This window comes from Hyperoodon ampullatus (assembly GCF_949752795.1).
Source record: "Hyperoodon ampullatus genome assembly, chromosome: 1".
In the NCBI taxonomy this organism is placed as follows: Eukaryota; Metazoa; Chordata; class Mammalia; order Artiodactyla; family Ziphiidae; genus Hyperoodon; species Hyperoodon ampullatus.
In genome coordinates, this window is record NC_136914.1 from 217,458,039 (window position 1) to 217,469,861 (window position 11,823).

At 46.0% G+C, this 11,823-nt stretch overlaps 1 protein-coding gene across 1 annotated transcript; it reads right to left on the minus strand.

Moving 5' to 3' along the window:
- Positions 1–1,664: 1,664 nt before the first annotated feature.
- Positions 1,665–10,237, minus strand: PRDX3 (peroxiredoxin 3; the record flags this gene model as incomplete). Its single annotated transcript, XM_079696810.1, has 7 exons — positions 1,665–2,146; positions 2,472–2,637; positions 4,755–4,858; positions 5,689–5,824; positions 6,776–6,917; positions 8,682–8,817; positions 10,202–10,237. 7 exons carry the CDS (start codon positions 10,235–10,237, stop codon positions 2,093–2,095), a joined length of 774 nt encoding a protein of 257 aa, XP_079552936.1. The 3' UTR covers positions 1,665–2,092.
- Positions 10,238–11,823: the final 1,586 nt, after the last annotated feature.

Below are 11,823 nucleotides of genomic sequence, written 5' to 3' on the forward strand. Positions count from 1 at the left end.
ATCTCAGAATAGAATTCAAAGTCCTTAGCTTGCCCATAAAGCACTCTGGGTTCCCCATTACCATGCTTCTCCTTCACAGCTCTGGTCACATGGCCCTTCAATTCTTCACCCACCCAGGTCCACCCTTGCCTCAGGGCCTTTGCACCTGCCATGCCCTTTGCCTAGAACCTTCTTATCCTCCTTACTCCCTCACCTACATGTTTTATCTCATTTGATCATCAAAACCCTAAGATAGGTACAATTACAGTCCTCATTTTACAGATGAGAAAACAGACCTGGAGAGACTGACTCCCTGAAACCGTTTTAGAACACACCTGCAACACTCTGCTCTAGTCCCTTGCTCCACTCTATTGTCCTTCCAAGCATCCTATGTATTTTTTTTTTTTTGGCCGTGCCACAAGACATGTGGGATCTTAGTTCCCCCACCAGGGACTGAACCCGCGCCCTCTGCAGTGGAAGCATGGAGTCTTAAACACTGGGCCGCCAGGGAAGCCCCCTTTTTTTTTTTTTTTTGCGGTACGCGGGCCTCTCACTGTTGTGGCCTCTCCCGTTGCGGAGCACAGGCTCCGGACGCGCAGGCTCAGCAGCAGGCGGACTCTCAACCACTGCGCCACCAGGGAAGCCCCCCACTATGTATTTTTATTATGTTTATTCCCTCTAGAATTTAAGTGCATAAAGGAAGGGGCGTGTCTTTTTTGTTCACTCTCTTGCCTCCAAAATAGTACACAGCATATGGTAGGAACTCCAGGATTTATTAAAATTAACAAATGCTTCCATATTTCTTTTGCCCCCTAAGCTGAGTTCCTTGGATGTGGAGCCAGCATCTTATTCATCTTTGTAGCCACTGAGTTAAATGTTCAATAAATGTTTGTTGATATAATCAGAGAAGGAAAACTAGAGTCCCACAGCATAAGCTGAACCAATAAATTAATGGTGTTAAAAATGCAAGTATTGGGCTTCCCTGGTGGCGCAGTGGTTGAGAGTCCACCTGCCGATGCAGGGGACACGGGTTCGTGCCCCGGTCCGGGAAGATCCCACATGCCGCGGAGTGGCTGGGCCCGTGAGCCATGGCCGCTGGGCCTGCGCGTCCGGAGCCTGTGCTCTGCAACGGGAGAGGCCACAGCAGTGAGAGGCCCGCGTACCGCAAAAAAAAAAAAAAAAAAAAAGCAAGTATTTTAAAGTTTATTTTTTATTGTATTTTTTTACATTGAACACTTCAGGAAAGAAAATTACAATGATTCAAATGCATGAATGATTCAAATTCAAAATGAAATCCCTGGATTCAATAATTATCCTTTATAATTATGCCCAATAAATATTAGAAATGTATGTAGGCACTAAGTCAGCTAACAAAATAAGTAAAATAACTATATAAAGTATACATCTCAGGACTGGGGAACATGCATGATCAGTTAAGTCACTTGGCCACTGTAGGTGGTTTTTTAAAAAACATGATTCACATCTGCTTCAATCACATACACATTCATTGCAAGTGTTGTTTTTTTTTTTTTTTTTCTGGCCGCACTGCATGGTATGTGGGATCTTAGTTCCCTGACCAGGGATCAAACCCACGCCCCCTGCACTGGAAGCACAGAGTCTTAACCACTGGACCACCAGGGAAGTCCTGCAAGTGTTAAATTAGACCATTGATGCTAACAAAACTATGATCTTAAAAGAAAATTCAGTTTAATACAAAGAAACTCAAGAAGAAAATCTCAGGACCCTTGATCAGAAGCTTTTGATGCCTGTCATACTACTCTAGTGTACACAAAGGTTCAAGTAAGGCTGATAAAGAAGAGTTGTTTCCTTTTCCCTTTGATGACATGATCCAAGAAATAGGGGAACTGCACATTCTATAGCAACTAGCCATCCATCCATACACTGCCAATAAAGGACTCCTTACGTTAGTAACTAACCACATTTTGAAAGCCTTGGCCAATGTTTCAAAAACAAAACATTTAGAGTAATATTTATTAATACAAGCATAATTGTTTTTTTGCCTTCTATAAATAATAATCTTTGAAATGCTAAAAGTGAGTTCCAGCTGTGGTTCTTTTCTGGTGTGGGAAGCTGCAGGTGCACATGGGATGGTCTACTGATTTACCTTCTCAAAGTATTCTTTGGAAGCAGTTGGATGGGGCTTGATCTGAAAATACAAAAACATTTCACTGGGTAAGTGACTTTATGATCTCAAAAGTGAGTTGAAAGCCCTCAATTTTTAATCTAAAGTTCTTTAACTTTTTAAAGATGGGTGTGTTTCCTTTAAAATACCTGGATGAAACTTACACTAACAGCCTGCCTGGTGCCTGGTCCCGCCCCCACCTGCACCAGCTTCACCCATTTGCACACCATCTACACCCTTGCTCCAAGGGTGGGCTTCTTCCGTGGATATTCCAGGCCAGCAGCCCTTGAGGTAGTGAGGACCCGGGACCCTCTGCTGGGGTCCCATTGCTTTTGGAAAAGAAACCTACTGTAGGAGAATCTGGTGTCCAGTTGGCTGGGCAGACTTCTCCATGGGCTTCTACAAACTGGAATGCCTTCACCAAGCGGAGGGTCTCTTCCACGCTTCGGCCCACTGGGAGATCATTGACGCTCAAATGCTTGATGACTCCGTTGGGGTCAATTATGAAGAGACCTCTGCATCAGAATTTATCATCATCAGTATTTCAACATTACCAGAGCTAGAAAGACTCTAACTTCTATCCTTTTTGTCTTTAATTATCCTTGATAGAGCATTTATTAATAAACTCTATCATATGCTTAAAAATGGGGTTTTCCTTGCTATACAAACAGCTTATCATCTCTTATTGATGACAGATGCTTTAACAAAGACAGCACTGGACAAGGCCACCATGGAAAACAGGCAGTATGGTCACATTTACAAATGTGACCTATATGTCGCAGAATCTGTAAGTCACTGAACTACAGAGAGCAAAGACTTCTTATCAGTGACGTAGTAAAGCATTCTTTGGGCTGCTGCATCAAATCTGGGCAAGAAACCATAGGCAACTGGGAAGGGACAGAGATGTATTTTATCTGTATTCAGTAAGTACTTATGAAATGAGTGAATTCTTGCATAGAGGGGGGGAAATCCCATGGGACAATTCACTGGCCTTCAGGCTATGCAGAGCAGAAATCTAAAGGAAAAACCAAGCCCATCACTTCTGTTTATTTTGGTTACCCTGAGGTACAGTTTGTACAGGAAAGACAGAATGAGTGCTTAGTACTATTCCATTATTAATAGTTTTCAAAATAATGAATTGGTTCCCTGAAACTCTTCAAATCAACGATTTAAATATATCTGATGTGTTTCAGTCACTTCTAGTTGTTATTTTTATTGTCAGATTATCCAAGTCCGTCACTCTTTATCACTCGGCAGCAATGTAATGAGGTGACCCACCCTGGGCTCTGTGCTCATCTTCCATATGTGTGTTGGTGTTACTATGACATATGCAGATGTCATAAAACTCCTAGGTTTTTAACAGTCCATCTTTAAAAGGGTGTGGCATTCCAAGTGTTAATCACTCGGGAAAAAGGCAAGTTAGAGAAAACTCAGAAGATAAAAAGGTGGTTCTCCCTCCCTGGGCCTGGCCTTTGGGGGTCTAGGCTTTGAGGCTAAGGGGTCCTGGTGCATGCCCCTGCAGGGTGGAGCCAAGGTGGAGTCCACCGTTTAGATGCAGACACAGAGCTAGGATGGATCAGGGCCCACAGACTCCAGAAGGAAAGCCTTATCTTACAAGTCAGACTCGACTCCTCTCCCTTTGTCAATCCTGATAGTGAAACCAGTAGGGAGGTAACTGCAAAATTAGCACGACTCTACAGGGGAGGGGATCCTGGGAGGAAAATGCCAGCACTCTTCTCCTTCCCTTGCCACCTCTGTCAAAGCTAGACTTTAGTTTATTAAAGGAAGACTGTAATCCCCTTGGAGTCAAAAAGGCCCAAGCTCCAAGGTGGCTCCTGGAGCTAAAATTTCAGGTGTAACCCAAGCAGGCCAGACGTCAGCTACGAGAGCAAGCAGGTGAGCGGGTTCAAGCCAGCCCCCAGCAAAGCTGTGAGGCGCATCAAAGTGGGGTTCCCGCTTCCTTCCTGGACGTAAAGTTTTGCCCAATCCCTCCTTCATTCAGCAGCCATCAAGACGCCAGTTCTAAGGCCTAACTTCTCATCCCTCCCAGCAAGGTTGACAGGCTGAGACAGGTACTAGAACCTGTGCCAAAAACTGTAGCTGCCTCACCTTATTTAATCCTCACAACCAACCTGGGAGGTACATTCTCATTGTAGTTACAGGAAAGATGGGACTCAAAGAGGTTAAATATCTTGCTCAAAGTCATACAGCTATTAAGTAGCTGAGTTTAAATAAATTCAAACTCTGGTCCGGTTCCAGTGCTTGTACAAGATCCTAACCATTCCAGAAAACTGACTCCTACCCTTGCTGGCCGCCCCCCATCTCCGAACAGTCTGATGGCTTCACCACCAGGAGTGGCTCCCAGACAGTCAGGGAGAGTGGAGCAGTATGACCATCAAGACATGATATCCTTCTTCAGAAACAGGCCCAGGGTGATGCAGGGGGCACACATGTCTCAGCATTTCTGAAAGGCTGCCAACCCTTGCAGGAGGCATCCATCAGTGCTTATTAAAAGACAAATTAAGGATTTGGGGTTCTAAAAATTCCCTACCAAGGTGTCTATAAATCCCCTCTGAAGTGGATGATGCTAAACATGAAAACCAATTTTAAGTTCATAAGAAACGGATCTTACCGTAGTGCAAGGCCGGGACCTTCTAACAGCACACCGTAGTCTCGGGCAATCTGTTTAGTCAAGTCTGACAAGAGTGTGATGTGCATGTGGCCCAAACCGCCATTCTAATAAAAATGCAAACAGGGCTGGTTGTTATACTGTGGCTCCCACAGCATCCTCAGCCAGGCAACACGATGTCTGACTGACAGTGGCAACGGACAGCAGTAACTGAGCACCAACAATGGGCCGAGTGCTGCTCTAAGCTCTTTCTGTTGTCTCACTTCCTCCTCTGAGCATCCTGGAGTAGCTACTATCATCACTACCACTGTAGAGATGAGGAAACTGAGACACACAAAGGTTAAGTAACTTGCTCCAGGTCGCAGCTAGGAAGGGGCAGAGGCAGGATTTAAACCCAGCTGATACTACAGACCTTTCTTTTTCTAATTCTTATAGTATCCTTCTGGTTGAAGATTAATTTCTGAAGCATAAAAATGGAACAGTTTAAAAAAAAAAAGAATACTTTGAATAATTTGATAGATAGTCCAGCAGCATAGCTAGAAATTATGATTCTCCCAAGCAAGTTTCTAGGCAAGAATACTGATCATGGAGAGCAGTGAAATAGAAAACTTAATCACTGTCCCACATGGCTCGCAGGGTCCCGGGGACCTACAGGGTACTGGTGAGAGGGGAATGGACCCCAGCTGTTCCCCTGCCCTGCAGAGTCTGTTCTCTGCTACTGTTTGTACTCTGGAAAATACAAGTGTAGTGGGGGGTAAATACATGCAATGTTAAAGGAGATATGGGTGGAGTTTAACAGAATTTGCCAGTAGGTTAGGCCTGACAAATAGCCCATTTCAGACTAGTCATGCTTTAACAACTTCTACGTTGGTCTTTAATGGGATCATTTGAGTTTTTAAGATCACAAGTGCAGACACAGCGTGAATGATGTTTATACCTTCCTTGGTGTGTTTATCCAGGCCAGGTGGGTGAAGTGGGAATCCACTGACGCTGCAACGACTTCACAGTTCACATCGTGAAATTCATTGGCTTTGTCACTGAAAGCAATAATTTCTGTAGGACACACAAAGGTGCTAGGGGAAAAAGGGTAAACATTTTCATCAGAGAATTGAAAAACAAGGCTTTAAAATCTGAACAATAGGTGTCTAAAAACTAGTTCAGGGACTTCCCTGGTGGCACAGTGGTTAAGAATCCGCCTGCCAATGCAGGGGACACGGGTTCGAGCCCTGGGCCAGGAAGATCCCATATGCCACAGAGCAACTAAGCCCATGCGCCGCAACTACTGAGCCTGTGCTCTAGAGCCCATGAGCCACAACTACTGAGTCTGTGTGCTGCAACTACTGAAGCCCACGAGCCTAGAGCCCGTGCTCCGCAACAAGAGAAGCCACCGCAGTGAGAAGCCCGCTCGCCGCAACCAGAGAAAGCCCGCGCGCAGCAATGAAGATCCAACGCAGCCAAAAATAAAATAAATAAATGATTAATTTTAAAAAATGAGTTCAGTTTGCTTAAAGGTGAGAAAGGCAAAATGGTTAACCATCCTCACTGGACTCCTGGTCACAGTGATACTCCAGTTTAAAAAAAAAAAGATTTACCACCTTTCTATTTAAGAATCATATTAGAAAAATGGGGGTAGGGGAGGCACATTCCAAGAAGACAAAATTTTATCTAAATAAAGCAGCTTCATGAGAAAATTCATTTTATCCTTACTTTTCTCATTTTCCCCCGAACCAGTGAAAACTTCCTCACAGACTGGCTTACAGGAACCACTACTCCAGGGTCCGTACATAAAACAGAGCCACATTAAACCCCTGCCCCATTAAGAGGAATGCCACTTCACCCCCTATATTTATCACCTGTAAATTAGCTACAGATGGAAACTGTATCAACAAGGCCATCAGTGATGAAGGGTCAGCAGCAACCCTCCCCTTGACAAGAGTAACTAGAGACAGGCAATGTCAGCGGGGAGGCAGGGGTCTCTGCCTGCTCTCAGAATGACATTAAAGCATCACAGAAAATACACTTACAAATCCAAAGGATAGAAGAAGAGTACTAAATATTTCCCCTTAAAGTCATCAAGGCTTATTTCTTTGAACTCTCCATTGACAACAGCTGTACCCTTGAAATAGGGCGCATGCTGGGTGACGGCAGGGGCATGGCAGGAGGAACCTGAAAACAAAACATAACACACACATATATAGTTCATGTGTTAAGCCAAGCACTTATTTGATTCTATTTAATCCTCTCACAGTAATTAATTCATAGTATAATTAAAAGTTCAGTTCAATTGTACATCTTAGGTAATTTTTTCTCTTTTCATAGTTCTAGACTGTACACAAATTCAAAGTGCTGTGGAAACTAAAAAGACAGGAGGTAGTAGGGATGGAATGAACATAGAATTAAGGACAACATGAGCCTGGAGGTGGATCCTAAGTATGGTTCGGATTTTGCCAAGACCAGGGCTAATGGCACAAAAGAAAGAACAGGGCAGGTGTGGGGAACAGCCCGTGGCAGAGCTTGATGTAGAGAGCAGGTGTGCATGGAGGGAAGACGTGTGGGAGACAAAGCGAGGCTGGTGAAGGCCATGCTGCAAGGGCGCTTATACATCAGGCCGATGAATCTGTTCTTAAAAGGAGAGATACAGGAATCACTGGAGGCTTTCGCGTAGGAGATGGATGATGCGTCAGCTGTTCTCGGGAAGATCAGTCTGCAGGGGACAGTGAGAGGAACAGGGATGGGGGAGCCTGATGTTAGGAGGTGACTGCAGGCATCTAAGTGAGAGGTGTGGAGGGAAAGGGTACAGCAGAAGGAACAGAAAGAAAGGAAAGGATGTAAGAGCTGTGCCAGAATTGGAGAGGATACGCTTCTACCTGGGAAGGCGGGACAAAGGAGGCCAAGGGTCAAGATGTCTGGCTTCAGAAACAGGAGGAGCTGTTGGCAGGGGGGTTTGGGACAGGTGACAAGGAAAGTTTTAAACCTGTGGCATCAAATCGCTACCAGAAATTTCTTAAAGCTCCGAGGAAGTAAAATTGTAAAATTTTTCAGAACATTTCACCCACAAACAAAGGGTTTGCTAAACTATATCCCCCCAAACCATTACATGTTAAATACACTCTTTTTTTTTTTTTCTTGTGGTACGCGGGCCTCTCACTGTTGTGGCCTCTCCCGTTGCGGAACGCAGGCTCCGGACGCGCAGGCTCAGCGGCCATGGCTCACGGGCCCAGCCGCTCCGCGGCACGTGGGATCTTTCCGGACCGGGGCACGAACCCACATCCCCCTGCATGGGCAGGCAGACTCTCAACCACTGCGCCACCAGGGAAGCGCTAAATACACTCTTTTTAAAAGGTGCGATAGATCTAAAGGAGGCATTTTCAAATATCTGAGGCTGTACTTAGCAAACCTCATATTCTAGAGAATGGAGTGTAAATCTCAAGAAATAGCTGTGCGTCACTCAGATCATGGAGCAGTCCATTAGACTGCTAGCATCCCCCTAGCATGGCCAAGTGGAGCCAGCCCACAAGTTTGAATCCAAAAGCCTTTAGAGGAGCTGCACTCTCAGTCGCCAGTCAGCTCACAGCCCTTCACACACAGCAGGCCCAGAGGCCTCTGAGTGTTCTCACCCCACTTCAAGTTCCTCAACACGGGATTAAAACCTCTGGAACCAACAAGGAAATGTGACACAAGGGCAGATTGCCTCAGTGATTCTCAGCCCTTGGCTGCACATCAGAATCACTTGGTGAGCTTTTAAAAAATACTGATGTTCTGGTCTCACCCCAGAGACTGACTCATTTTGTTTGGGGTGGGACTGGGGCAGTGGTATGTTTGCAAAAGCTCCCCAGGTGAGTCTAATATACCGCCAGGGTTCAGAGCCCCTGTTCAGAGATGACAAATGTTGCCATTTTCTGGTTCAAACCAAAGAACAACAACACTTACTGGTGCTAAAGGCGAATTTTGCTTGAGCAGAACCAGACCACAGTGCATTTGTCAAGCACGTTCTTCGAGAAGCAGCAGGCCTAAGGGCTGCAGAGGCAGAAATGCCCCAAGGAATGGCACTCACGTGTCGGACAAGCTAAAAAGAGAAACACTTTAAATTAGGAAGTATTCCCAGAATGGTGGCTGAATCCCTGCTGAGCGGGCGTCAGGCCAGTAGTGGCCTCAGCTGTCCTTATTCCTGTGAACAAAAATACCAAACTCCAAACTCTAAGAGCATGGATTGAGTCTCCATGTTCTTAAAATTCCCTTCTGCTTCCTCATCCTTCAAGATTGTAAAGGGGGTTGGGGAGGAGGAAAGGGAGATGTTGGTCAAAGGGTACAAAGTTGCAGTTATGTAGGATAAGTCTTGAGATCTAATGTACAAGCATATTGACTATACTTAATAATACTGTATTGAAGCTGGCAATATGTTAAGAGTAGATTTCAGGTATACTCATCACACACAAAAAAGTACTATGTGAAGAGATATGTCAATTGGTTTGACTGTAGTCATCATTTCATTACGTATATCAAATCATGATGCACACCTCAAATATATAATTTTTATTAAAAAAATATATAAATTAATGAATGGGGGAGAAAAAAAGACTGCAAGGCAGAGGAGAATTATAAGAACATAAAGACTCCATGCTTTTAAGAGCAACCCAGAGGATTCAGAAACCGGGAAACTTGGCCAGGCCCTGTGTATTAAGCCCTTTACCAGCAGATCTGCTGAGCATGTTCTACTATGGTCAAGGTTTTCCCTAGGAAAGACAAGGGCCTTCCAGCTCCACAGAGAAGCAAACAGAGCAAAGTTCAGCCTCTGGGAAAGTTTGGACAGGGCTCAAGGGAAACGTTTGCTCAATTTCAGGGTCCAGCATGACTCAGGAAGAAGAAAGAGCCTGAGCTGAACCCCACCACGAGAAAGGGAGGGCGGCTAGCAAGAGGGTACTAGGCTCTGCCTGGAGAAAACAGCAGGGACCGCCCTGGGCGGGGAGGAGAAAAGCGCCTTTTGCACGTAAGCACTCTGGTTACTTTGGCATTTTGGGTTTCATCCAGCATTTAAGTGGCTGCTCACGGAAACATCTTTCTTTGTTAAGGTGAGGAAAGTTAACCGAGGTTCGGAAAGGAGAAGTCACTTGTCCAAGGTCACAGAGTCGGTTACAGAACCGGGACCAGGGGCCAGGTCGCCTGCATCGAGAGCCAGATGCTTAGGTGGAGAGGGGACCGGGGACCCACGACCTGGAGCGCAAGGGACTTGGGCACGGGACCACAAGAGGGCTGGGGTGGGGGAAGGGCGGCTCTGCGCAGGCGCAGGGAGCCTTCCGTAGAGGAGCAGGCCTCTGGTCCGTTACCCTCCGATATCCTCCAAGAAGGGTGAAAGGCCCCAAGGCCGCAGGGAAGCGGGATCCCATCAGGGAAGCACGTTCTCGGAGCCACCACAGTGTCTCCGCGCCTGTGCCCCGCCGCCAGCCACTCACCGAAGCCCGGAGCAACCTTCCCGCCACGGCCGCCATCTTCAGGGTGCACGGCACCCACGGGGCAGACGGAGAAGCAGAGAAGGCGGGGTCTACATGGAGGGCGGGGCCAGGGGCGGGGTCTCGGTGGGCGGGGGCGGGGCCCGGCCGGAGCCGCGGCTGGGAAGAGCTGCATCCTCCTAACCTTCTGGGGATCCTCCGCGTGTAAACGTCACAGTGGTCGGGTCCCTTGACCCAGATTCATACGGAGCTAATTTCTGTTAAAGCTTCTAAGTAGCTGCATGCTTGGGAAAGCGACACTTTATTTCTCTTTGTCGCCCCAACCTAAAAAGGTCTAATCCAGGTGGGAAGATAGATATTTCCACATTTGCTACTTTTTGTGAACCTGTGGATTACTGTTTCTGTAAAAGAATCCCTTTCCTGTTTCAGCCAGAGGTGTAGCCTTGTGGCTTCTGGATGAAATGGAATTAATTATTAATGCAGGGACTTCCCTGGCGGTCCAGTGGTTAAGACTCTGAGCTCCCAATGCAAGGGGCGCAGGTTGTGATCCCTGGTCGGAGAACTAACATCTAGCATGCTGCATGGCGTGGCCAAAAAAAAAAAAAAAAATTACGAATGCAATTTTAGTCCATTAATAAGATGAGTGGGTCAGACACATAAAGGTTTGTGTTGTCCTCAAAACCTTTAGGATGATGCATGGGCTTCCATTTTGGCTTCTTTTGCCAAAATTGGGAGAATTAGGACATATCTAAAATTCATTTTCTGTTGATTAGTAAAGCCAATTTCTCAGTGGTGAGCAGGGTACTTTGAAGCAAATTCATCAAACATGATAAAAATCATACAGCGGCCCTACAGTAAGTGTGACAATGTAGATTCTAAGTGAGTATTTTTCAAACACCAGGCCTGTTACCTGAAAAACCAGGTTCGCCTCTTGTTGGGTGTGGAGCCAAAAGACACAACCCAGGCAAAGATACGGAGGAGGAAGGATTTATTACTTGCAGCAAGTAAGGAGAACACCAGGCATCTTTCCCAAAGCAGTATCTCCTCAAACAGGAAAACTGGGGAAGTTTTAAGCTAAGGGTACATGCATATTCATGAAGGGGCTTGGGTGGTAGAAAGAGTCTAAGCTTTTTAAAAAAAATTTATTTATTAATTTATTTTTTTAAATATTTATTTTTGGCTGTGTTGGGTCTTTGTTGCTGCACGCAGGCTTTTCTCTAGTTGAGGCGAGCAGGGGCTACTCTTCATTGCGGTGCACGGGCTTCTCATTGCGGTGGGTTCTCTTGTTGAAGAGCATGGGCTCTAAGCATGCAGGCTTCAGTAGTTGTGGCACACGGGCTCAGTAGTTGTGGCTCGCGGGCTCTAGAGCACAGGCTCAGTAGTTGAGGCACATGGGCTTAGTTGCTCTGCGGCATGTGGGATCTTCCTGGACCAAGGATCAAACCTGTGTCTTCTGCATTGGCAGGTGGATTCTTAACCACTGCGCCACCAGGGAAGTCCCCAAGTCCAAGCTTTAGGTTCCAGTTGATCTGGTGGTTGAATGCTTCAGGCCAATCTTAAACATTGAAACAGACCTGGAAGTCTTTACAACTGATGTTTTATCTTTGCTATAGTTTCTTCTCTTG